Source organism: Castanea sativa, chromosome 1 (assembly GCF_040712315.1).
Source record: "Castanea sativa cultivar Marrone di Chiusa Pesio chromosome 1, ASM4071231v1".
Lineage (NCBI taxonomy): Eukaryota > Viridiplantae > Streptophyta > Magnoliopsida > Fagales > Fagaceae > Castanea > Castanea sativa.
Window position 1 is genome coordinate 29,174,431 of NC_134013.1, and position 11,607 is coordinate 29,186,037.

Here is an 11,607-nt window from a genome sequence, read left to right on the forward strand (position 1 = left end):
ATTATTTTATCTGCCGAATAATACCATCCAAATCTTCAACTTCACTCTACCAGAAAAACTACCTTTATATAAATTTTGAATTGTTCAATGTCCTTAGAAATATTAAACAAAAAAAAAAGTAAGAGATGAGTGGACTGGACTTATCACCTCAAAAGTATTAATTTAACCTTGAACATAGTTTAGGCACTTATAAACAGATCTAGTCATTTCTCAAAAAATTTAGACGTCCCTTATAAATTGTGAAGAGAACAAGGGAATGGGGTGGGAGCTAGACAAGGAGAGGCAGAAAATGGGCACAGATTTTTCAGCATAAAACATTTTTGGGAAATTTAGGAGTGTTTTCATTCGTCCATTAAAAATATTATTGGTTTGACCAAAAATTTTAGCTGGATCAAATATCTAAAAAAAAAAAAAAAGGTTTTACACCAATCTAACACTAATTGAGATCTTCTAGAGTTCCTAGAGTTTTCTATAAAGTAGAGTTCTTTAAGTTTCCATATTTCCTTCAAAAATAAATGGTTAGGATATTCCCGCACCATCAATCCATTAATACAACCCTCAATTGGTTAAACTTATATTTTAATAACCCTTTTATTTTCTTGAGAAATCAACACAAAAACACACAAGCAATTCTTCCAAATAATCTGAATGACATTCTGAAAAAAAAAAAAAAATCATCCAATATTACTGCTCTACTTAAAATTTTCAATATTTTAAACCACAAATAACAACATTCAAGAAAAGTCGTGATTTACAATTCCAAACTCTGGTAGAATTTTCCATTTTATTACTTTTCTTGTAGAAAAAGAAGCCATCAAAGCAAAGGGAAAAAATATATACAAGAATAATTCAAAGAAACTTTTTTTTTTTTGGGATATTGAAACATCACTTGTTAGTTTCTTTCTTTGAGGGGAAAAAATTTTAATTCTTTCATTAAGGGGAAAAAACTGATATGAAAAATGGTCACTTGAGCTCTTTCGTCTAAATGTCCTTGGAAGTCAGCCCCATAGGCCACAACCTAACCCTTGATCCAAAAACTCTATCTTGAGCTGCGTAATGAGGGTGTTGATGATTTTTAAATGAATTTGCAGGATTGATTATTTTAGTGTAAAATTGGTAGGGGTGTTTTTGATGTTAGTACTTAGTACTTAGTAGTCTAACTTTAATAGAAATATTTCTTTTCTTTTTTTTTTGAAAGATAGATTTAAGCATGTATTAATGGATTTATGGTGTAGAAAATAACAATATTTTTGACTATTTATTTTAAAAGAAGAATTAGGAATTAAGGAATTCAACCCGATAGAGTATTCTAAGACTTTTAGAGGATTTGAATCTATCAAACATAGCATAAGTGATTTAAATTATAGAAGACTACACATCTCCCTCTTGGACCTATGGTCCAATGGTGTTTTTTTTTTTTTTTTTTTTGAGAAACTTTCAACTTATGACGTCTACTTGTAATAATAGTTTTTTATCATCAAGCTAAAATACCAATTGGTTTTTTGTGTAAACGGAAATTGAAACTCAAATCTCTTATTCAACCATTAGAGACTTTACCAATTAAGTTAATTGAAACCCACAGCCCAATTGTTTAACAATTAAGCTCAATCACAAAACAAATAAACTTTCATTGAAATATAGGAAGGAAAAGTCTCAAACCACCCACCACCTTTATTTCTACCAAGCTTGTTTCTATAAAAATTCGGATGGTTACATTACCCGATTCTGATTCAAATAACACTTCCAACACCCTATAAGAGAGAACCATAAAGGATGACTAATTCTAATCTAATACTTCATATGATACCATGGCCCATCCACAAATGTCCTTAACAAATACTTCATATGATACCATGGCCCATCCACAAATGTCCTTAACAAATTAATTGAACACAAATTTAAACACTCAAGCCAAACCAACGTCCAAATCCCGTTTGCACAAAATCAACAACACTTTGGTAGCTTTCAATCAAAGTAAGTAGTAACACGAAAACTATTGCTATTAGGATCATCCTAAACTTTAAAACTTAAAACCAGCCACAAAACTTTCAAATACACAAACGTGTCCAAAATTGAACTTATTCCCACGTGGCAACTATCCAAAGGTACAAAACCCAACCATCTCGTACACCACACATCATCCCAAGGCTGACAACAAAAGACCCAAATTTCCAAACTAGATAAAATCCTTCATCACATTCACATCCACACAACACAAATTTCCCTCCTTAAAAACAAAGTACAAACCTTAAGACGGTTGCATAACTAAAAAATTTCATTTGCATCTTACTTCTCACTCCCAAAAAAAGCAAAACTCATCCAACGGCCCGACAGACATGGGTTGCACCACTTCCAAGTCCCATACCGTCGATGTGTACCGACCAGCTCCCACGAGCTTCGCAGTCTTCGACATCAACGCCATCCAAGAGCCCTGGCTCATGATCGACCATAAGCCTCAGGAACACCAAGAAAAAGAAGATAAGCCCTCGCACGTGCCAGTCCCTATTCTCCAAAAGCTTCACACGCTCGAAAAATCCGACTCCCCTCTCTCCTGGGACGAAGTCAGCAAATCCGTATTGTCGGACCTCAAGCCCAAACCCGACCCCGAGCCCAACACTAAACCCGTTTCCGCGTCAGCAAAAGCTGAACCGGCTCCACCCAATAAGAACGCGCCACGTAAGAGCGTGTCTTTTCACACGGTGGAAGAGCTCGACGCCAAGGCGAAGAAGAAGCTAGTAACTCCTAATAATAATAATAATAATAAGCCGGCCGAGTTGAGAAAGACCGAGTCGATGCGGGCTGAGTCGACCCGGACTGAGTGGACTCAGACCGAGTCGGTGAGTTTGAGGTCGGTGAAGGAGAATATATTCGTTGTGAGGGATAGGATGGAGAGAGAAAGAGAAGGGAAAGTGGCGAGTTTCAATAAGTGGGACCCACTGAGCGAGTTCCCAGAGAAGTGTCCCAAGAACGGTGGGGCCGACTCGGTGGTTCTCTACACGACGTCGTTGCGAGGAGTTCGTCGCACGTACGAGGAGTGTAACCGTGCGAGGACCATTTTCGAAACTCACCGAGTCGTGTTCGACGAGCGAGACGTGTCGTTACACTCCGAGTTTCGGACCGAGTTGAAGGAGTTGCTGGGCGAGTCTGACTCGGTGAGTGTGCCGAGGGTGTTTGTGAAGGGAAGGTATATTGGGGGAGTGGAGGAACTGGTTGAGCTGAACGAGTCGGGTCGACTCGGGAAGATACTGAGTTACGCACGTGTGGAGAGAGGGGTGGGGAGGCAAGCGTGTGAGGGGTGTGGGGGTATGAGGTTTGTGCCGTGTTTGGAGTGTAGTGGGAGTTGTAAGGTTTTGAAGAATGGGGATAAGGAGAGGTGTGAGAAATGTAATGAGAATGGGTTAGTGCAATGCCCAGCTTGTAATTAGGAGAGAGTCGGTGGGTTGATTGTAACGTGATCATAAGGATGTCTTAAATTTCATCTACCACATTATTTATATACGGGAGTTTTCGGAATATTTGATATTTCATGAGTAAAGAGTGAAATGATCTGGCTAAAGGTTGGAACACCACTTCCTTATGTAAAAAATATTTGTATGCGGTTTGATTTAAGTTTTTGAATAAAAATTATGAAAAATCAAAAGTTTAAGAAATATGAAAAATTGGGGTTTTAGTGTGTATTGTAGGTTGTAACTATTGTTATTAATGTACAAGGAATGGGTTGTGGCTAGAAAAATGTTGATGCTTGCAATGTAATTTAACAATGACTAGCAAAAATTTAAGAATGGGCTTGGCAAAGAAGTTAGGGTACTTTAGGAAGTTACAAGCTGAAATTTCTTCCCCGTTGGCTATGTATTTTCATGCATTTCTTTTTGGTTTTTTTTTTTAATTTTTTTTATGGGGTATTTAACTTATATATATATGTGTGCGTGTCTTGATTTATTGGCATTAGAACTTCTAATAAAGTGTATACTTGTTGATGTCTTTATTTTCTTTTTAAGTTACTCAACTAATATCTTATTTTATCTTCTTCGTTAGAAATATCAAGAGGTCTTTGTTGAATTAGAAAGTTCTTAGCTATCGGAGGAATTATAATACCTTAAAACTCATCATTTAGAGAAAAAGAAGATGACAGCAATTCAAGAAACATATTTACATTATGTGGTGAATCATGTTTGTACAATGCATAGCTTAATTAAAAATTATAGGTAAAAAAATTGAAATTATATTAGTAATTAGTGAGAAAGTTGAAACTTTAATAAAGTTTTACCTAAAATAAATTAAAAATTTTAATGAGTCAATGACCAAAAAAAAGAAGAAGAAAAGGATGTACTATATGCATGTATCAAATCACTTGGCACACGAAACATTATGTGGTGTGTAAATTTTACCATTTTAAAACATAAAATTATGAAATATAACTGAATTAACTAAAATCAATATTAATTTTTATTTAAAACTTTTCGTAATAAAATTCTAACTAAGGTTATAGAGTTTTATGTAGACTAAATTCCTGGTACTTTTGATAACAAAATTTTAGTTCAATAGAATTTTAAATTTTTTTGAAAGTTTTAGGTAATAGAGCTTTTAAAAAAAATAATAATTAGGGCTTCAAAAAAATTAATAATAATTAGGCAATGGTGCTTTTGATAGAATAAACTACTGGTAATAGAGTTTAATTGTAGAAAAACTATCTTAGTAATTAATGTGAGAATAGAAACTTGTCATATAAAGAAGATAGTCACTTGATGCAACTACAACTTTTAGAACCCAACTTTTATTTTCACTAAAAAAAATTATTATATAGTATATGATATGATTATATATATATATTCCCTCAATGCATCTGTTCTTTATTGTTGGTCCATACACTAGAGTTTTACCTAATAATTAATTAAAAATTAAGTATCAGTAATGTGAGTTTTTTATCTGAATCATTCTCACACCGAGAAAGAGAAAAGAGAAAACATTAAAATAGTGACATTTTTTTAAGGGTAGTTTAAGAATTAAAAAAGAAATTTAGCTTAAACTATTTATTTTGTTAGTAAATAGAAGTCTACCTAAGAGGCAATGACCCTCAACATGATTAAGGTTAAATTATACCATTTAAGTTTGACCTATTTTCAATTTAATTTATGAAATTTTTATTTTTATCCATTCCGTCCTTCAACTTTTATTTGTTTCTAATGTAGTTTTTTCATCCAATTCACACCATTAAGTCCACCAAAATGAAGTCGTTTTAGAAAATAGAAAATATTAAAACTAATAATGAGATTGAATGGAACTAGAAAAAATAATAAATTGAAAATATATTAAAATTAAAGGACTAAGAAAATAAAAATTTAAGACTAAATTGTATATAGGTTAAACGTTTTTTTTTTTTTTTGGAGACAATTAAATTTGTAATTTAACCAATAGTTAATGTAAAATTTCGTTATGTCTTTATCATTTAGGACAATACAAGTAATAATTTATGATGGTGTCAGCATGCTTAATTAATTCTCTTAATGGTTTTGATTAATTGCTTATCATTTCTTTACATGCAGATTGTTTAAGTTTGATGTAAAACCCGGGCACATGTTTATACTGCTATACAGGCTATTTGATAATATGTTTGAGGAGCATATTAGGGATGTTGCAAAAATGTGTGCTGCTGAGCGATATAGAGATCCACAGCAAGTGGCTTGGGCAGTAGCTGAGCATGCTTATTATACATCCTTGTACAGGAAGGCATGCACACCATTTATGCAAACTTCTTTGAATTCTGAAAGAAAATTTTCCAGTAGTAAGGTTGATGATAAACATTGCTTACATTATTGATGCTTAGGTCCTGCTTCATATGCCTTCACAGTTTTCAATCATGGTGGATAAAAGCAATGAAAATCTTGTAACTACATTAGATCAAACAGTGATTTAAAGGTTTTTTTAAAATATATATATATATAATATAAAAGAAGAAAAAGTTATGGATGCTACTCTTGACACTGCCTGCCAATGTCAGCAATAGACAAGGGAATTTCACATTTTACACTTACGGTCCGTTTGGATTGAGGAAGATGGAGGAGGAAGTAGCGTAGATTTGACCCAAAATTAGCCTATTTTCAACCAACTCTACTCTACTCTACTTCCCTCCACTCTCCCTCCTTCCCCTCTCTATCCAAACAGGCCCTTAAGAAACCTTGCCTCATATTGAATTTGCTCTACTACAATCAACACAGCATATGCTTCAATCTTGAACTCAGCATAAGTTTAGGTAAAGAGAAGGAACAAGAGACGACAAGAAAGATAGTTGATTCATTTAGAACTTTAATATGTGCTGTGCAATTTAGTTGGGCTACATTGATCTCAAAAGAGCTATGGCACTCCAGCTCCAATTTAAAACATTACAGCATCTCAAGTTCTAAACAAAATGTTCTACCAAAAGGAAACCAATATTGTCCCCCATAATCAAAACCAAATCATTTGATTAGTTTGAAGATCACATTTCAAAATGGCTGCAAACTATCTGTCTCCAGAAAACATTCTCACATCTGTGACTCCATCTTTTTAATGGCTTTCTCTATGGCAGGAACATTCTTCTTGAAGGTTGACCACTGCTCCTCTGTCAAGCTTATTCCTGAGGATACAAAAGAAGGGAAAATTTTGTACAACCTTAAACTATCAAAATCTTGAAAATTCAACCACAAATGGAAGAGCAAAAACAATCTAGCTCTGTGATTTCACATTAACATTCTGCATCACCAAGAGGAAAATAATAAAAAACGATAGGTGAAGAAACACAAACTGTCATGAAAAACATACCAATGAAGAATAATAAAAGATGATATGGGAAAAACCGCAAACTGTCAATTTTTACACCAATAAAGGAAAAAAAAAGAATTAAAATTATAAAATGTAGCATATTTTTTAATTATAAGCAAAAAGGACTGTATTCTAGTTAAATTCGGTACATTAGAATGGACACAAGCACGACTTTTTTTTTGGATGATGTGAAACCTCATGAGGTCCCTTTGAACCCACCCATGGGGAGTAGACCACAGATGCACAATAGAATACTAGATTCTAAAATGAACCAAACTTATATGCGTTTCCGTGGGACTTTCAATTATACCATAGGGATGTCACTATCCATCAAACAATATCAAAGAGACACTATCCAAGGGAAGTTTTGGTACTGTCACTGGAGAAAGGAAAGTGCTAATTTGATGCCTAGAAATAGAAGAATGGACGTTTATAATTCTACACACATAACATGAGTCCAGTGAACATCTAAAACCAGTTTGCCATTCTAGGTTCGTAGTAAACTCCAGTCACTGTATTTGTCACTTTTGAATTTAATAACTTAACTGAGCTTGGTTCACTAATGCTCCTCATCAATAAGAATTTGTTCACTTCAAGAGAACAACATAGGTCAATATAGCTGGTGCTTTTCTTCATTCACCTTTCTTAATCTATGATCAATATATAGCAGGAGCCTTAACATAAATATACACTCACATATCAGAAGCTTGCAGTTGAACCAAAAGAAAATACTTAAAAAGCACTAATACAGATTAATATGAAAAAAAAAAAATTCTCCATCTTTTCATTGTGACCACCAACACCTATCAGCTCTTAAATATGGTTCACTGTTCTTTGATAAGTATCTGTTTCAATTTTTCTTTCACCATTAGACAATAAGAAAAGCAATACCATTCAAAGGGCATCTTCTGTCATCGCTACCTTCATAATAATGGTGACAAAAAATGGTTCTTGAAAATAAATAATAGAAGGCAACTGAAACCAATACACCTTGGTAGGGAGGTGCCATAATTAATCCATGCTCCATACATACGGTGTATGAATAAGGCATTACACAAACATAGGATATTACCCAATGAACTAAAAAGTGAAGCATTCTACAAGTTTATGCAAATTAAGTTAAGAAAAATCCTATTTGTCCTAACATCCTCATTGTCCACAATGACCAGCTACTTTTTTAATTCAGTATATCTCAATTGCATGTGCCAAAACAAACCACAACCTTTTTATTCCTTGAATTAAAACATTTGTTAAAATTACTCATTTTGCTTGTGCATATCATTAACAACAACAACAACCAAGCCTTACTCCAAATACTTTGGGGTCAACTATGGATCCCCAACAAACTAATTAGGCAAGGTTACATATATTCTTTTTCATCTTTCAATACTATGATACTATCCAAAAGCACTCTGACATATAAATATCAGAAAAGACGGAACAAAAATACCAAGTCATATATGTAGAAACCACCAAATCACTTATGAGGAAAATCATAAGACATTACCAATGAACTAAAAAGTGAAACATCTCAACAAGTTTATGTAAATTTAAGCAAGTTAAAAAAATTTGCTTTGTCCTAACATCCTAATTGTCCACGATGACCACCTACTTCTTTGTTGATTCAACATATCTCAATTCCAAGGACTGAAACAAACTCACAACCTTTTTGTTTCTTGAATTAAAACATTAGTTAAATTACCCATTTTGCTTATGGATATCATCATCATCATCAAGGATAACAATAACAACCAAGCTTTACTCCAAAAATTTTGGAGTCAGCTATTGATCCTCAACAAACTAATTAGGCTCAGTTACCTGTATTCTTTTTCATCATCGTACACTATCCAAATCACTCTCTTAATTGACATATATATATGAAAAAAGACGGAGAAAATACCAAATCATATAAGTAGAAACTACCTTTAGAAGAAGGAAGCTCTTTCCCTTCTTTGCTATAGTATTCCCTTATTGACACCAAAGTTTTCCCTCTGAAATCTTGAATCGTCACCCTTCGCTTACTCGAAAGCTGAACCAAAACCAACCAAATATATTAACTAAATAAAAAAAATTAAAAAAACCCAAAAAAGAACAGCAACCAATTTTTTTTTTCTTCTTAAATTTCTCACACTAATTTCAGACTAAATATAACAACTAAAAAATAATTTCATCCACTACAAATATATACTCAATTATTTGAATTAAATTTCAACTATCTCTCTCTAAACTATGGTAGCATTTTCAATATACAAGTTGTAATTCAAACCTTTTGTCATCAAAACCCTAATTCAAGATTAACTCATAAAACTAAAAATGTATATGATAGTTTGGACATATATAATCAATTTTCTCAGCAACCAAACAGAAGTTACAGAACATAAAAAAGAGGAATGGTATTATAATCTGACCCTGCAAATGATGAGATCGCCGTCATCATCGTACTCCTTACGACGACCACCTTGTTCTTCTTCTTCTTGTTCCTCTTCCTCTTCTTGTTCCTCTTCTTGTTTTTGTTGTTCGAGGAAGGACTGGACGACCTGTCGTACAAAAGCCTTGTACGGCGGGTCGGAGAGGTCGAGGTCGAGTTCGTCGGAGGCTTGTTTTCGGATCTTGTGCTCAGTCATCTTTTCCATGTCCGATTCTTCTAGAATCTTCCGCACCGTCTTTTCGATTCTCTCCTGGATTTCCGGTTCCATTGGGTTTTCTTTTTTGGGTTTGGAACTGGAAGTGCCTGAATTGTAACGGTGTGTGTGTATGGGAAAAGATAATTTTCTTTCTTTCCTGATTGGAGAAAGTTAACAAACTACAGTTATAGTAGCAGTAGATATGAGAGGAGTCAAAGGAAAAAGAATTATTATTGTGTGTCCTCAAAGGGTATGATGGGAAAGGACGAGGTGTGCTCGTTTTACCAACGCCTATTCACATGTCGGTTCGGGTCAGGTTTGTGTACAACCCAGAACCGACCCGACCCGACCAAATTGAGTAGTCAAAATTTCAATACATTGTTGACCAGGGTGATTGATCAGATCGAGCAAGTCGAAGCTTCCACAGATGTCAGGCGGATCAGTCGGGTTGATTATTTAGAAAACGGCGAGAAATCCAGCGAGAAAATTTTGAAAAACGGTAGAAATCCAGCCAAATCTTGCCAAATCCAACGAGATCTTGACCAATTTTGGCAAGATCTTAGCTAGATCTAGTGAAATCTCGCGGAATCTAGCCTAAATCTTCCCCCAAAAATCACAAAACACACCAAATCTACACTTTTTTGCCGAAAAAATGATGGATCAGTCAGATCGGGTTTTCTGGATTTGAGAGAAGGAGATCCGATCTCCGACCCGTTGATCTTAGATTTTGGAGAATGAAATCCGTTGCCGACTGCCGGAGCAGTCGGTTCAGTTGGTAGCGAGTCAGGTTCAGTCACCGGCAGCAGGTGGGTTGGTTCTGGCGAGCCCTTGGACAACCCTAGTTTTACCTAACTCTTGTGAGAGGAGGTGGTGTGATAACAAGAAAAATTTTCACTATCAAGAAAAATACATGCAACACTTTTACAATAAATCTTAAATGATAGGTTGTTACAGGTTATTATTGGTGAGTAAGAAAGCAATTTCTGTGGTGGATTCAAATTAAAAATCCGTAACAACTTGTCACTTAAGATTTATTGTGAAAGTGCTGTCAAAATATTGTAGATATAACAGTTCTCTTTTTACAATTATCAAATGGATTGATTGTGAGTGAGTTGTGGAAAAAAGTAACGGATAAATGCAGAAGAAATGAACCTTTTCTTTTATTAGCATAAGAAATGAACATTGTTATGACCTAAACCACAAAATCATGTATAATATCTGACTAAATTATAAAAAAGTTATGAGTTATATAAAATTGTAAAAGTGACCAACAGTCAGTCACAATCTATCACATAAAATAATTACAAAAAGGAGTATGAAATTAGTTTTAGGTCCTAGTATAACTCATGTTACTAATGAACACCCATGACCTAAACCACAAAATCATGTATCATATTAGACTAAAATATAAATTATTTATTCTTATTTTGCTTAAAATTTAATTTAGTTCTTTTAAGTTTCAAATTTGTTTAATTCTATAGTTCACTTTTGCTAAAAGATTGCCGTTAAGTATTCAAAATGGCGTCTATAGGGGTGCAATTTGCTACCTAAGCCCAAAGGAAGGAAGGGAGTAGGCTCAAAGAGTCCAACACAATGAATTTGTAGAGAGTGGATTAGAAAACTAGGTTCTAATGAGTTTAGACAACAATCAAAGTGGGTAAAGATGACAATAGAATAAAGATGAACTGATTTTATCTAAGGAAAATCGTCTTCAGACACAATCCAAGGAGGTTGATTCTTGTATCTATTTTTTTCGGGACTGATTACAAATATTGTTCTTGATTCTACAGTGTTTTTCTCTTTATTCTCTAATCCCCTTCCCTTAGGGTCTTCTCTCTATTTTATACTATCTTCCCTCTTTATCTTTACCATCCACGTGTAGATCAGATTGCTAGTGTTAATCTTTATCCCATCAGCACCTTCCTAAAATCTTTGGGAGTAGCTGTAAGGCTGGAAACTATTGTTCAGGTATCACTTCTTCATTAAAACGGCCAAAAAGTTAGCTACAGAGCATTTAATGCAGTGGTAGCAGCTTTCTCTTAGATATTTCATAACTTTCATTTGTTATGTGCTCTCACGATGTATATCTTTATCAATAGAATCTCTTAGAACGTTGCATCTGGATGACAAACAGTACCTATAATTTGGATATTAGAGTTCTAAGTGTGCCTAAATTGGGTTTTTT

The 11,607-nt window shown here is 34.2% G+C and overlaps 2 protein-coding genes across 2 annotated transcripts; one reads left to right on the plus strand and one right to left on the minus strand.

Annotated features, from left to right (window-relative positions):
* The first annotated feature begins 1,911 nt into the window (after window positions 1-1,911).
* On the plus strand, window positions 1,912-3,659 carry LOC142642693 (uncharacterized). Its single transcript, XM_075817107.1, has one exon. The coding sequence runs from the start codon at window positions 2,337-2,339 to the stop codon at window positions 3,423-3,425; it is 1,089 nt and encodes a 362-aa protein (XP_075673222.1). The 5' UTR covers window positions 1,912-2,336; the 3' UTR covers window positions 3,426-3,659.
* Window positions 3,660-6,269: 2,610 nt separating this feature from the next.
* On the minus strand, window positions 6,270-9,667 carry LOC142621671 (RNA polymerase II transcriptional coactivator KELP). The gene is made up of 3 exons (XM_075795000.1): window positions 9,207-9,667; window positions 8,722-8,827; window positions 6,270-6,613 (listed from the first exon to the last, which is right to left on the minus strand). The coding sequence occupies exons 1-3, from the start codon at window positions 9,492-9,494 to the stop codon at window positions 6,522-6,524; spliced, it is 486 nt and encodes a 161-aa protein (XP_075651115.1). The 5' UTR covers window positions 9,495-9,667; the 3' UTR covers window positions 6,270-6,521.
* Between the last annotated feature and the right edge of the window lie 1,940 nt (window positions 9,668-11,607).